The sequence below is a fragment of the Cryptomeria japonica genome, chromosome 1, assembly GCF_030272615.1.
Source record: "Cryptomeria japonica chromosome 1, Sugi_1.0, whole genome shotgun sequence".
NCBI lineage: Eukaryota > Viridiplantae > Streptophyta > Pinopsida > Cupressales > Cupressaceae > Cryptomeria > Cryptomeria japonica.
In genome coordinates this window covers 572,543,121-572,558,629 of record NC_081405.1, presented here as the reverse complement: position 1 = coordinate 572,558,629, position 15,509 = coordinate 572,543,121, and the positions used below count along the sequence as shown (strand labels likewise).

The window sequence follows — 15,509 nt, the reverse complement described above, 5'->3', positions numbered from 1 at the left end:
TACAATTCATGCAATTGATGTAATGAAACACAATCGAGCTCTGGTATCTTGGTTTGGATGTGCTAGAGTTACCCATCTCTTCGTATGTTGAGATATTTGCGTGTCAAACTTATATTGTGCTTAAATCCCCCTTTGTAATTGTTATCTATTGTGAAATCTCAATTGGTATTCGTATGTCTATTGTTGGGTTTTCTGTTCTTTAGTTCTATGTTTTCTCCTTTATGTACTTTCAGGTTAAAAGTACACAAAAATCTCAAATACCCCCATCATACAAGGGAGCTGCCCCTGTCAAATCAGAGGAAGATTGCAGATTGATTGCAATCTCTCCAACTGTTGGAATGGTTGTCACTTCTCTTCGGGCGAGTAGGGTCAATTTTAAAGGAGAATTCACAGTGACAAATCTGTTTACCAACACTTAGCTAAGAGTTATTTTATTTTATTTACTTTATCAACACAATTTTTTATTTTTATTTACTTTTTTTATAATTTTATCTACACTTTTTACTTTTTTTTTATTTGAAAAACTATTTTCAAATAATATACTTGCTCTTCTTTTGTTTCATTTTTACTTTAAAAAGTGTAGTAAATATTATATACATATATTTACTTCTAAATAATTTCATATTAAAACAGATTATAAATTTTTGATGCCTTTATATTTAAAAAATAAATATTTGCTCTAAATAGTTTTTCATTCACCTTTGTTACTTTGATTTTTTACTTCGGTAATTTTTGAACTTTTCATGTTTAGTGAAAGAATAATTGTTGTATTGCTTATTAAGTCAAAGTCAGTAATTGTTGGATGTGTTGGCACATGCCCTAAATTGCAAAAAAATTCTTTTGGATGTGTTATGAAAGATGTGTAAGAGCATACATTATGAGGCATAAAAGCATGATTAAGAGGGAGGTTTCAAAGTGGATTGGGAATCTTGACCCCCTAATGACATGCCTTAAGTCATCTTTCTAAAGGTTGTAAATGACAAATAGAGTGTGGGTGGTAGGGATTTATAACTTATTATTTTGGGATCTTGTTTGGACCCACGATAATGCCTTTCAGTGGTTATTTGATCCCCCATGAGTCTAAATATTGATGGCTTGAGATGGAGACATAGGAGAAGAGTGTTTTGTGGGGTTATGATGTCCACAGAGGCAATAACTTGATACTAAGGGAAATACATCTATCTAAAAAACGTTGAGAGATTTGAGTCGAGAGCTATTTTACGTAGCTAAGAGTTATTTTATTTTATTTACTTTATCAACACAATTTTATTTTTATTTACTTTTTTTATAATTTTATCTACACTTTACTTTATTTTTATTTGAAAAACTATTTTTAAATAACATACTTGCTCTTCTTTTGTATTTCGTTTTTTATTTTACTCTTGAAAAAGCCACCATTTATTATTTTGGTAATTCTTTGTCTTGTTTTTACATTAAAAAGTGCATTAATATGCATTTTAAAGTTTTGATAATTCTTTATCTTGAATAATATTTAGAGCCAATATTTATTTTTAAGATACAAAGATATCAATTTTTAAATTTTTTTTATAATTCTGTCTTTGTCTTGTTTTAAACTATAAGAAATTATAAGCTACAATTTTTTAAGAAATTAATGTCTTTTAATCAGTGAACCACATGGATGCATTTCCTCCCCCCCCAAAACCTTGTGTTTCTGGGACGAGGACATCTTCGAGACATGGGGAGGGGGACTGGGTGTCCCCTGTAGTCTCACCACCGCCATCAGGACGTCTAGAGATGTCGAGGATGTCCAGACGTCTCTAGGATGTCTCGGGGACTCCTAGGAGTCTTTTGGCCGTCTCGTGGATGCCTAGGAGTCTCCCATAAGCCCCACTTAGAAATTCGAATGCTAAGCAAAACTGGTCGAAAATTTGTGAAAATGGCATCCTTGTCTTCAAGCCAGTCTCATTCTCTTCATCAGATATATACATGAAATATAACATTTAAGTATAAGTACTTTAAGTTATATTTCATGTATATATTGGCAAGATGTTTGAGAGTGGTTTCAGATCTCGAGGAGTTATAATGTAGATTCTAGTTTTTGGAAGATTTAAAAAATTTTAGATAGTCATATTTCAGTAATCAGCAACTTCCTATCAGCATTCTCTCTCTCTCTCTCTCTATCTCACTCTCTTTATCTCCCTTGAACTTTAGGCCTATATATAACCTATCACTCTTCCTCTATCCCCTCTCTCTACCTACCTCTATCTCACTCTCTTCTCTCTCCCCCAAGATCTAGACCTATCTCTACATCTCTCTCTCCTACCCAGGTCCCTGCCAGGGGTGCTACCTTCAACCTCATTTTGGTATTGCCCCCAAACCCCCCATCAAACTATAATTGTAAGCAAGTAATAAGCCAATGATGAATCATGATCATAAATCATATTTTCCATATAATAGAAATCTCCAATTTGACAATTTCATTTGTCAAATTTTATTTCGAAATTAGTATTCAAGAAATCTTAGTATTTAGTATTTTTGCAATTTTGCTATTTTACCAATTTCCCAAAGTTTCATTTGAAATATAATTCTTATACATCTTTTTATAACTAGTTTTTCAAGTACTATATGTATATCGGCATTGCCCCCTTGCCACCCCCTTGCCACCGTCCCCCTGCCATTTCCAAACGGAGGGTCCTCGAAACCTGTCCCTGCATCCCCCCATCCCCAACGGCTGTGGAACATTGCTTAAATTTAAAATTCAAAATAATAAGAAAATGTTAACATTTATTGTTTGAACTTGAATTTCTTGGGCAAAGTAAGTCACTTTGAATTTTTTTTTTAAGTTGTAAGATTTAAACAATACTGATGCCACATACTATCTGTTATGTATATTTTGCCTGAAACTGAATACTAAAAAACTAATTATCTTTGGTTATGTATAATTTACCTGGAACTGAATACTTTAAAACTAATTACATAAGAACTTTTCTTTTTAAATAGAAAGAAACAACTTATAAAACAATGGACAACATGACAAATGTACTGAGGTGCATGGTTCTAAATTATGACAACATGGGGCATGCTGTAAGTAGAACTTTGTCACCTCAAAACTACACATTATATCATATTCTCAAATCTTTTATATTGTAAGAAGAATTTTTGGTTGACACTTAAGACTTCGGCAGGTACATATTGCAGGTGTTGGGGATTGTCATTTGGCTGGTGTTGCTAGTTTGCCTGATCCATGCCCTCTGCCCTCAGCAGCAAAGAAAAAGGGACTGCGTGAAAAAGAGAAACTCTTTTATGCACCAATGTCAGATCTTGGTGATCTCCTGTACGATAAGGATGCTGTTTACATAAACATTAATGATCACATGGTTCAATTTTCCAAACAAGAGGATGATAATGAAGCAACCGAAGAAAAACAAGGTACTTTGCTATTTTCATCATGTTAACAAATAGGTCTTCGACATCCCGCAACTTCTCATTTTTTTGTCATTTTTCCTTTGATGTTTCTTTTTACTGAGGTGAATTTTTCTATGTATCTTCTATATTTATATTTAGGTCAGGAAATGGACTACAGATGACAGGGTAGAATAGTATAGGAGAGGATTAATTAATAATTAACACAAATATACTGTGTACCTGCTTCTATTTTTTTAAGCCACGTCTTTTAGTATTTAATCATTATAGCTTTCGGAATATTGTGCTGATTCAAATAATCACCCCGGTTTTTTTAATATAACCCTTCTATCTTCCTATTCTGCTAACTTACATACTTGGATGGCCTTGGTTTGTCATTACATCCTGAGTTGCTGTTCAGTTTCCAAACCACAAAATTTGGTAGATGTGTTGCTGCAATCTAATGGAAAAATTGTTTTCTGTTTATTTAGGAAATGCTCCTGATGTGGGTGAAGTCCTTGTAAAAACACTTCAGAATACAAAGTATTCTATCAATGAAAAGCTGGAGCAGAGCTTTATACAACTTTTTCGAGGAAATCCAAGAAAAGGTGCCAATCATACAGATGAGGGAGAACAGTGCAGCAGTCAAGAAGAGAATAGTGATAAAGAAATAGAAAATGGTAATCAAAGTGCTGGTCATGGCAAACATAGAGAAAACAATCAGGGCTTATTTATTTGTATTATTTTAGCGGATACTGTTGATTCTGGTTCGTGTTCTGATAGTTTTTCAGATGATGATGATACAGGGAGAAGCAATGAACTTAACCATTCCCCAGACAAAGAATTGTCAAATGGAAATGATAGACATGCCATTATCAGCGCCGATCTTCCAGAAGAGAAGGTCACAGACATGTCTGATAGTGAGGGGGAGCCGCATCTAAAATGTAATATGAGAGAGGTATCAGAATTTCAAAATGGAAGAATGAGGAGAAAAGCGATCTTTCTTGAAGATGAGAAGGAGAGCAATCCAAAGGTATGCTTATTATTGTTTTTGGTGATTTGAGCCTTTCTTGTCATCTAATTAGATGTTAGTGTAGGCCTCTGATGCCATTATCTGTTAGTATAGTCTTTATCATCTGTCTTCTTTCTTTGTCAACGAGACTTCAATTTTTAGGGCTTTGGCTGCTTTATCAGGTGCCTTTTTCTTGTCATATTTATGAACTTCCTCCCATTCTGTGGGAACTATAAACCCTTTCTTTCATGGAATAATTATCTTAGGAGTTTCCCTTCTTAAAATCAAGCATATATGTCAGAGAATGCTTATAAATTTGTTTACTAATTCGACCCTCTTGCCTTGTAATTAGTATTTGTTTAACGGCTATGCATAGAGATCATCTTAAGATGACTAAAGATACATAGTTCAAATCAGGGAAAATGTTTTAGTTTAATGACTAGGCATAGAGGTCATCTTAAGATAACTAAAAATACGCAGGTCAAATCCCACAAGAGTTAATTTCAAATCATCAATGATGTATAATTAAAGACATTACATGATGTGAATTTAGGAAACTAAGGTACTATATAATAAAAGTACAGAGGTGGTCATCTTAAGATAACTAAAAATATGCAGGTCAAATCCCACAAGAGTTAATTTCAAATCATCAATGATTTATAATTAAAGACATTACACGATGTGAATTTAGGAAACTAAGGTACTATATAATAAAAGTACAGAGGTTCCACACAACTAGACTGTATTTGTTAAATGGTTGCTGTTAATAAAAACACTGCACAAAAGAATTTAGGTCACTAAGATCTCATTTATTAAGTACATGGCGACTGCATCACTAGATCATTTTTATTATATGACTCTCTTACTAAAACGCATTTAATTAATGTTTACAGTATAACATAACACGAATATGTAAAATCCCCTTTTAATCTTTTTATTTGAATGAGACAACACATTTCTAAATTTTCAAATTTATAATTATAGTAGAGGGTTTATTGAATGTCTACCTCTAGGTCCTCTACTTAGTACTTACATTAAAACAACTTATTACTTCATATGTACTCATAATGCTTTTTTCTAAGTTATGTTCTAGCAATGAGAACAAAATATTTGGCTCACTTTAGTTTTACTTTAATTTTACTGTGTCAAAATTGTGCTCGAGTCATGGCTCTCTTATGCATTTTGGCCGTATGCCCATCATAGATTCATATATAATCAACCTGAGAAGTCATTGTACAAGCCTCATTTGGTCAATTTTGCATTAGTGTTCTCCCTCATCATCCTCCATGTGCCTACCATGTTTTGGAAGTTGCGAAGGCCCCAACAATTCTAAATGTGGAGGTCTTTTTGTTCAAATTCCAATGATTACGCTAAATGTTGGAGTTTCGGAGTTTTCCATCTTGTCATACCTTTCCCTCGACCCTCACTTTTTCCCTTGTCTTTGTTGGAGCTCCAAACTTCCTCTTACCAGCATACTTTTTCCCCAACGCTTGCATTTTGGCACTTTGCACTAATTTATCTTTTGGAGTTGTAGTATCATTCATTCTTTATGGCACGAGTTCCTTGGTATTTCCAACTTTTGACATTTCTCTTTATATACATTTTGGGATTTGGAGGCATGAGAATATCTTTAACATGCTACTTTTGGCATGGGTTATGAAGCATCTTTGACTTTCGATCCTCGACATTCTACACTATGCTACCTTATTGGGTTTAGGAGTTCAGACATATCCTTATTTGCATGCCTTGTGTGATCGATTCCTCAGTATCCTTGATCCTCAACTCTCAATATTTTCTTCATGTGTCCTTTTGGAATTAGTGATATGGAAATACCTTTATTAGCTCACTTTAGGCATTAGGTAGGATGTACTGATGATCCCTGACAAGTGGTATGTGTAATGAGGCATCCCTGACCCTTGAACGTCGAAACCTTGAAACTCTTGCATTTTGCACTGTTTACCCCACACCTACCTCTTTGGATGACTTAGGTCGCCATTAATGACCAAATTTGTTGCCGCAACCACTCCAAGAAGGTTTTGTACTAAAAAATAGTCGTTCATCTTAAGGGTGCAGATTCACATGTACTTTCAGCGATGAAGGATGGAAACAACCTATGTAGTAATTAATATTGTGGTCGAGTTTCGGCTCTTGATAGTCTTTGTTCCTATTCTAGATTGCTCATTTAATGAAGTTTTCACGATCTAATGAAGTTCTTCATCGATTCTTGAAGTGACAGGGCAACCAACAAAGCACTATATATGCTAGTTCATTTTCCAGAAAGGCTAGTCATTTCTCTTGTCAAGGAGAGTCCGCCATTTCTCTTTTCCATGTGACTGCAAGTGTGGAGGAGCTTCTAGGTTTTCAAATCTTGCAAATCTAGTTGCTGTTAGAGCAACATCGTTTGGAAATCACAAAGAGGTTAATACCATGAATGATTCTTGCATTTGAATGTCCCCACAGTTCTCTTTGTGGATCTTTTAGGAAATAATAGCTTAGGGTTTCCTCTTGCCACTTCACTGTTATGAATGTAATGACTATTTGATTAATGGGACAACGTGCTAAAGCATTGCAAGGTTTGTAATAGTCATATCTTAATTGCATAAGAATTTCTGCAGTTTGAGATGGATAACTAAGAATGTTCAGTTGCTTGTTATCATTATTTGTGAAGTATGTAGTTGCACAACTCATAGTCCTTTTGATTTCTGTGTGTTGTTTTTCATGGTTTACTATAACTCCGTAACCCAAAAAAAGGCACTGGTCTTGGAAGTAATGATCCACCAATATTAAAAAAATAAACATTATTCACTAGTAGATTAGGAGTAGGACATTAGTTTTTATGCACCTCATGGCCCAGTTAGCGATCCATAACTGTTCTCACCTTTAGAAAATCGTGTTGTTCATTTCCACATCCTGCAGTTGTGTTGATGTGCTTAATAGCTTAATAAGAATTCTTATACACAGTAGGTTAGTCTATTGTCTAGTGACAACTTTTGGAACCAAGCATACACTGGGTGCTATTGCAAGCTCATCTATTTGTCAATATTCAGTTTGAACAATTCTGTTAAAGATACCTCTAGGGAAGCCCCCCTTGATCTAGTTGAGCCTGAAGTGAAGGAGAGTTTACCCACTCTCAATAATTGCTCCATTATTGCTCTGCCTGATCATAAATTAGAGGTTTGTTACTCTGGGTTTGACACCCCTGGTGCTTCAGAGAAGCTTACCTTAAGGAATTTAGTAACCTACAACTTTGAGCATCAACAAATTCTTGCACCAAAATATTGGAACTTGTTTTTGCTGAATATCTAGAGTTCTAAAAATCTTTTTAACCAAAGTGCTCCATTATCTGCAGCATATGACAGAAAGACAGAGACACAATTTCTATACCCACACTGAAGCAAACAAATCATATAAGAATTTTTAAGCTGGCAGTGTTTGGAGTTAAACAAACAAAAAAATCCCAACAGATTTCAACCTTGATTCTTCCTTTTCAATCATATCTTAGATTAGTTCATTTGGCTTCAGGGTAAGAATCATGTGCTCACCTTGCAAGCTGTCATTTTGCAGTGAAGCTTCAATGGGCCCTCTATCCCATAAAACAAATCCCACACCTTCAGAAACAACTGGCTTGTCTCCTGCAACCATGACTTACCTGAATGATTTACCCTTTTCAACATCTTTTGTAGTGCATTCCTCCATATTCAATGTCATGAGCCAAACATCATATGGAACCGTTACTGAGCAACAACTGCCAATAGGGCCTCAGATTCTTGACCATTAACAACATCCAAAACTAAAAACTTTGGTTCTCTCAGAAATTTCAATACAAAAGGTGACCAAATACAAAATGAAGCTAGGGAAAGACAGTACAAGGTAAAAAATCAAACACAAAATTAGCAAGGAAATGCAAAACCTATAACACAAAATACAAAAACTGAACAAGAAGACAACTGTCAGCCGGCATAGAGGGAAGTGGCAACAATGGAGGGTGAATCTACACCAACTCCTTTGCACTCCGCTCACCAATCTTTTCAAAATATATAGTTTTGGTTGAACACTAGTCTATTCTTGGTTTCCTTTAAAGGCTTTAGTTGAAATGCTATTAAGCAAATATACCATATACACTTCTTCAGTCCTAAATTTGTTTGCTAAACATTTTCCTTGAAACATGCATCTGATCATTTCACTTATAGCTGCATTTCTTTTCATTGACTTTTTTCTGCTTTGGAATATAGGCAGCTATTAGCTGTTTTCAAATCCTATGGTCTTTGAAAAATTAAATAATCTCTTTTCAGTAAATTTCATCGTCATTCTTGTCCTTAATGCATTGATATTCTGATCAGAGTGCATTTTGATCCAACTTTGAAATTTCTGAAAGTAATCATATGCCCATGACTTATTTTGAGAAAAATCATGAAATTATCTTTGAGCTTTAGTCCACAAAATATAAGAAAATATCTTGCATGTGCAATGTCATTGACCTTCACAAGCACACAAATCCCTCTAAACGAAAGAAAGAAATAAATAGCTTTGATATACATGAATGACTAGAGTAGGTACGTGGGGCTTGAAGTCAAAACTACAAATTATACTAGCATACTACTAAAGTTAAAAGAATATTTAATGAATTAAAAACATAACCATACACACATACATGCACGCTTGCAGTCTCTCACACAAAAAAATGAATCCAAAAATGTTATAAATTTGATACTTTATTTGGTTACGAGCTTGATACACTAAAGATATGGTGCTACTATTTCAGCTATTCCTAAAACTATTATACCATAAGTTGTTATTAGCATTTTTTATATGTTGTGCTTCTTGAAAAGATTTATTTTACAAGAAAAAGGAGACTTTGACATGTACACTATTCAAATATGTTACCTATTGTTTACAGGATTCTTCTGGGAGTGACAGTGAAGATGGCTCACAAAGTGAGAAGAATATTTCTCCAAGTGATGAATACAACAGTGAAGATGAAGAACAGGAGAACTGCATTGCAACTAGAATAAGCAGAATGCCTGATTCTGAAAGAGGGCAGGGTGGAGCATCAGATAGATGTGAAGGATTATCAGAAGATGAAGATATAGATGGTACTTGTTACTACCGTGATTAAACTTTGAGTTTTTAAAATAAATAATCAATAGGATTTGAGGAAATTTATATGATGTAATATCTATTTAAAGTTAAAACACTGATAATGCACCAGTCAAGGATAGCCTCACATAGTATCCTTTGCTTCTAAATTGCAGGGCTTGTCCAATGTTTAAATTTTAGACCTATTTTGTTGCATGGATCTTAATCATACTGTATAAATATCACTGTAATGAAGTTATACGTCATCATTAAATTTACACATCATATTTTGAAATGTCTAAATATTGTTTGCTTGCTTTGCATGCCTGGTTCACTCTTTTCAAGATACAAGTTTGATGGGTGATGCTTCAAAATGGAAAGAAAATTTGATTTCTCAATCATTTTTGAAGAAGAAAATAAATCTGATGGACCTTGTGTATGGTCAATCTGCATCAATTCCCACTCCAAAGTCCTTTCAAGGACTTACAGAAGATAGTGACAGTGATGGTAGTGATGAGGAGGAAGTGTTCAAGCTAAAACAGAATTCTGAAAAGGTAATTGGTAATCTATTGTCTTTGGTGATAGTTTTGCCAATGATTTAACTATTTCGTCCGAAACATATGAAATGTAGCTTAAAATAATTGACTGCATATAAATTAATTACCTTTTTGAAAATGCTAACGAGCCATTATGTATGGGATTCATATTGTTCTTGGCCACTGAACTATCACCTTTAAATGTTGAAGTTCCTTGTAAAACATGTATCACCAAATATAGTGCCATATTTTGAATCTCTGTTGCTTCAATTTCGACCTCTAGATGGAGATGTTTCTCATCAGAAAGTAAGTCCCATGTTGTAATCATGTTTTGGGTCTTGGAGACTTGAATTTCAGGAAAATGTATACAATAATTAGGAAATGGAGATTTAGGTGGCCTCAGCAAATGATATCAGCACATTGAATCTAACTGATGATATGGTATATGTTTTATGATGCTTCCTTGTGTATTGGAACCTCTCCACATTCTTTCTTTTCCTCCAAACAGGTCACGTTTACTATGGAGTAAGCTAATTGTGCAATGGAAAATCATTTGCAATTTTTTGCATGTTTTCTGTTTTTTAAGCAATTACATTTACACCAAAGACTTAATATTTTTCTGCTTGTACTTTGACAGAAAAAACATGATATGCATCTCAATGTTGAAGATCCAAATGCAGATGACTGCACTAAGTCACAGGTAGACGATTCACAGCTAAGTGATTGGTTAAATCAGGATGTCATTGAAAGCATTCGCGACCGCTTTGTTACTGGTGACTGGTCAAAGGCTGCTCGCCGAGGTGAAGAAATGGGTGGGAGTGATGAGGATGATGATTCTGCCTTTGGAGATTTTGAAGATCTGGAGACAGGAGAGAAGTACGGAGGAGATGATGCTAATGATAATTTGGAGGACAGTAAAAAATTGAAGTCTGCAGAAGAACAACGAAGACTGAAAAAGCTTGCACTTCGTGCCAAATTTGATTCTCAATATCCTTTTTGTTTTCCATAGTCATACAATGGCTATATTCTTAAAGATTTTTAGTTTCCATAGTTCATAATATTGAGAAACAAAGTTTTTGGAAAGCACTATGTATCTAATCTCCATCAAGATCCATCCTCAGGATGATGCAGGATTACAAGTCTAGAGTTCCCCTTGTATAGGTGACTACAAGAGTTGGGAAAATCCATTTCTAAAGAGTTAACGGTGATTAGGTACACATCCAGCTTGGGCACAATAAGCTAAATGACCACCTAATTCAAGAAAGTTCGGAGACAAATACACTGAATGTGAGCATTAGTTTTAAATATTAAACCCAAAAGATTATTAATTAAGCACAAAGTTAATTTTTTTAAATGATTAATCAATACATTGGCAATTATTGGTCATACACTTTATGTATAGCTAGCCTTAAGGAATACCCTAATCCAGGAACATCATCCTCATTCAAGTTTATGGGTTTCTTAGTAATTTCAGTAGCTTCTCTGAGACAGTTCTCCCTAACTAGTACGTTTGCCTGTAGTCTTTATTTCTTTGCAAATTCTCAACCTGAACTCTTCCATTTCAAACTTAAATAGGAGCCCTTTCTTTTGCTGCTTTGTAGAATAATGCAAAAGGTTCCACCCCTATCTGATCTGGACAATTCTCCCTAAAGTTGCCTGTATTCTTTATTTCTTTGCGAATTCTCAACCTGAACTCTACCATTTCAAACTTAATAGGAAATCTTTGCTTTGCTGCTTTGTAGAATAATGCAAAAGGTTCCATCCCCATCTGATCTGCCCTCAATATCACTAGTGTGTATAATAAGTTCCACAATGGTTGAATGTTCCTTAAATGGTTGCAAGACAATTACACCTCTTTTATGTGTCCGTTAATGTGTAATCCTTGGTTGTTCTGTTTCATTATATCAAAGGTAATTTGCTCTTTCTGTTATTCTTTCATGTTATCTATTTTCTTCAGTCTAAAGATTTTTTCTTTTCTGAACAATTTTTCTTCAGTCTAAACACTTTTAGTTTTCATTGTAAGGGGGGACTCTTATATTCTTATTCCTATTTCCCTGGTAAGCATCCCAGATATATTCTGACCTTTATGCTGCACGTAAGTTTTATAATAACATTTCTTTGTCTAGTCAAGTATACTCGTTAGACTACTAGCATGACAGTAGTCCTTTGTACTTGCAGCATAGGTTTGATCTTGCGATAATGATGGAAGGTTTAAAAAAGTGAAGTCTAATTCCATTTTGAATAAAACAACATCCATTTTATACTTATGCAAATACTAAAGGCAGCATTTATTTTTGGTATTGACCTTAAAAATTACCTTACATATTTCTTTTTTGATTGACTACTTGCTTATTCAAATTATGCAGCTTCTTCATGCTGCCTTTATTACATGGTGTTTTTTAGTTCAATTATTATCCAAGCTAGACTTTTCTTTTCTGGATTTATCCTTGACTACTGCCTTACATATGATGGATCTGAGCCTTTGGACAAAGAAGAGGAGGATGTGAAAAAGACCAAATATCACACAAGTCAAGCTGGACAAAGTGACTTCTTAGATAAGGTGAATGGCATCTAATTGCTTTAGGACTGCCTATAGATGACCAGATGTCTTTGCAGAAATTATTTGGTTGCAGTGCTATCTTTTTATATTACAAATGGGAGTCTAGCACGGTGATAGCATTACAAAATCTTGAGTACATTAGATTTAATTAATGGAATGTCTTCCTTTTTCAGATTAAGGAAGAGATAGAGCTTCGTAAGCAGAGGAATTTAGCTGAGCTTAATGAGATTGATGAGGTTACTCGTCTTGAAATGGAGGGATTTCAAACTGGTTCATACTTGAGGTTGGAGGTTCATGCTATGCCTTTTGAGATGGTCAAATATTTTAACCCCCGGCATCCAGTCCTGGTTGGAGGGATTGGTAGAGGGGAAGAAAGTGTGGGATATATGCAGGTTTGTCATCTGTCATCTATCACTGAAACAATCTTTCTGAGAATGATATGCTGCTTAGACTTGAGGATTTCCTTTGCTTAACTATTTTCAGGTTCGATTGAAGAGGCATAGATGGCATAGGAAGGTATTGAAGAATCGGGATCCCTTTGTAGTGTCTATTGGTTGGAGGCGCTATCAAACATTGCCGGTTTACTCCCTCGAGGATAGAAATGGGCGCCACAGAATGCTTAAATACACACCAGAACACATGCATTGCCTTGCAACATTCTGGGGCCCTCTTGCACCTCCCAATACTGGGATGGTTGCTTTTCAAAATTTATGTAACAATCAGGTTTGTACGAGTCCATAGTAATTTTTCTAAATTTATCTAACAATCAGGTTTTGAAAATTGCACCTTTTTTTATCTGGCACAAATTAGATTCTTTCAGTGTTGGGTTCACTTAAAATAATTCAATTATTAATGCAGGCATCCTTTCGGATCACTGGAACTGGTGTTGTATTAGATTTTAACCATTCGGTTCAGATTGTTAAGAAGCTCAAACTTGTGGGGTACCCCTTCAAAATTTTCAAAAACACGGCCTTTATCAAAGATATGTTCACATCAGCTCTAGAAGTGGCTAGGTTTGAGGGTGCTTCTGTCAGAACAGTTAGTGGAATCCGAGGTCAAGTGAAGAAGGTATTATAAAAAGAATTACGAACACAGCAGAATTCTCCTTTAACATAAACATAGAAATTGTTTTTGATGTGACACGAATATGATCTCATGTTGCTTGCAGGCTGTAAAGTCTGGACAAGGGAAGGAAGGTAGTGTGAGGTGCACTTTTGAGGACAAAATCCTCATGAGTGATATAGTTTTCTTAAGAGCATGGACTCGAGTTGATATTCCTCGTTTCTTTAACCCTGTGGCAACATCTCTTCAATCTCGTGATTATGTTTGGAAAGGCATGAAAACTGTTGCAGAACTCAGAAGAGAGCAATCTCTTCCTATTCCTGTTAATAAGGATTCTTTGTACAAGGTGAGGAAACTAGCATTATACTGGGAGACTATTTTGTGTTCTTACATTTGATGACCTTGTTACTCATATTGGTTCTCTTCATTACAGCCTATAGAACGACAACCCAAGCAATTCAATGCGTTGAAAATACCGAAGAAACTGCAACAAGCCCTTCCATTTAAATCGAAGCCAAAAGATCTTCCAAAACGAAAAACCCCTATACTTGAAAATCGTCGTGCTGTGGTTATGGAACCTCATGAACGGAAAGTTCACACTCTTGTCCAACAACTGCAAACAATAAGAAATGAAAAGGTAAATATTAACAGTAACAACAGTAAGCAATTATTTTGTAATTTTCTTTCAAAGATTTTAGGTCGAGAAAATTGTATTGGATTGAATGCCATTTTCTATGAGAGATACCTGATCAGAAAGGTTTACACTGTATCTCGATTACTAAAATGCTATTTAACTCTTATTTACTTGCAGATAAAGAAGCGTAAATTGCAGCACCAGGAACAAAGGAAAGCATATGAATTGAAAAAGGCTAAAGATGAACAGGTCACGAAGCGACGACAACGTGAGGAACGGAGAAAACGGTACAGAGAAGAAGCAATGCAGGAAAGACGCACAAGACAAAAAAATGAGTAATAACTCGTCTGTAAATTCAGAAAAGTACACAGGTTTCAACTGTTTCTGTTGAATTCTATGAAGCTACAGTACCGGCTAAAAGCATTTCAAAAGAGAGTTGGAATTTCATGAATTTTAAGAAATTTCAAACACCCAAACAGAAGTGCTGTTGTTCTTTGCGGCAGTATCTGCCCATGATTGGTCAATGGATGTGTCAGCAACTTAACAGCCCCTGGGCAAAACCATAGCAACTATATTTAGCATGGAACTTTCTTTCTCAGCATTCTGTGATCAAGATTGATGTAGTATATGCGTTTCAAGAGTATTTCTGAAGGGGCGCCAAACAATAGCTGTAATCTTCACAGTTTTGAGCAACATTACATTGCATTTTTTAGGGTTGAATAATTTATTGGTTAAAGTTGTATGCGATGGTCAAATCAATTCCCAATTTTGACGTACTTTCTTAGGTTTTGAGGTTCAGGTAACTGAGGAAACAGCTTGACACATTATGATGCTTCTAGAGCAATTAGCAGAGAATTGACAAAATATTTTGCACCATTTATTTCCTCACCAGCATTGTATGTCTCTAATCACTTAAAGCATAATATACATATTAGTATACTATCATCATTGCTATCTATGCAGTCCATAAAGTGACAGCATGCTAATCTCCCAAGGACTATTTTGTAAAATCAATTATGCTTGACACTGAAGGCTAAATCTGTTAGTAAGGTGCAGTTAATAGTCTCTCAATCGTGCCATTTGAATATCCTTAATAGGAGAGTGTTAATATAATCCATATTTTTGGCATGTTGAATTTGTTTTGTGCCATTTGCTTTCAATAGAGGCTTCTCTTGTCAACCTTACATTTGTTATTTGGATGGTGTTTTGTTAGAATTTTTGTATAAACAATAATTCTGTTTAAGAACGAATGTCTGAGCTAGCCAC

The 15,509-nt window shown here is 34.9% G+C and overlaps 1 protein-coding gene across 2 annotated transcripts in view; it reads left to right on the top strand.

Annotated features, from left to right (window-relative positions):
* The window catches only part of LOC131050177 (uncharacterized), an 87,495-nt gene extending 72,294 nt beyond the window's left edge, over window positions 1-15,201 (top strand). The window contains exons 8-20 of one of the 2 annotated variants that reach the window (XM_057984362.2): window positions 3,147-3,390; window positions 3,855-4,043; window positions 4,155-4,396; window positions 9,273-9,468; window positions 9,797-10,005; window positions 10,625-10,978; window positions 12,455-12,547; window positions 12,721-12,939; window positions 13,031-13,270; window positions 13,406-13,615; window positions 13,716-13,955; window positions 14,043-14,246; window positions 14,421-15,201. In XM_057984362.2, coding sequence (XP_057840345.1) covers window positions 3,147-3,390; window positions 3,855-4,043; window positions 4,155-4,396; window positions 9,273-9,468; window positions 9,797-10,005; window positions 10,625-10,978; window positions 12,455-12,547; window positions 12,721-12,939; window positions 13,031-13,270; window positions 13,406-13,615; window positions 13,716-13,955; window positions 14,043-14,246; window positions 14,421-14,582 — 2,802 coding nt within the window. In that variant the 3' untranslated portion in view covers window positions 14,583-15,201. The remainder of the gene's footprint in view (window positions 1-3,146; window positions 3,391-3,854; window positions 4,044-4,154; window positions 4,397-9,272; window positions 9,469-9,796; window positions 10,006-10,624; window positions 10,979-12,454; window positions 12,548-12,720; window positions 12,940-13,030; window positions 13,271-13,405; window positions 13,616-13,715; window positions 13,956-14,042; window positions 14,247-14,420) is intronic. The other variant, XM_057984363.2, reaches the window with a different exon arrangement.
* The last annotated feature ends 308 nt before the right edge of the window (window positions 15,202-15,509 follow it).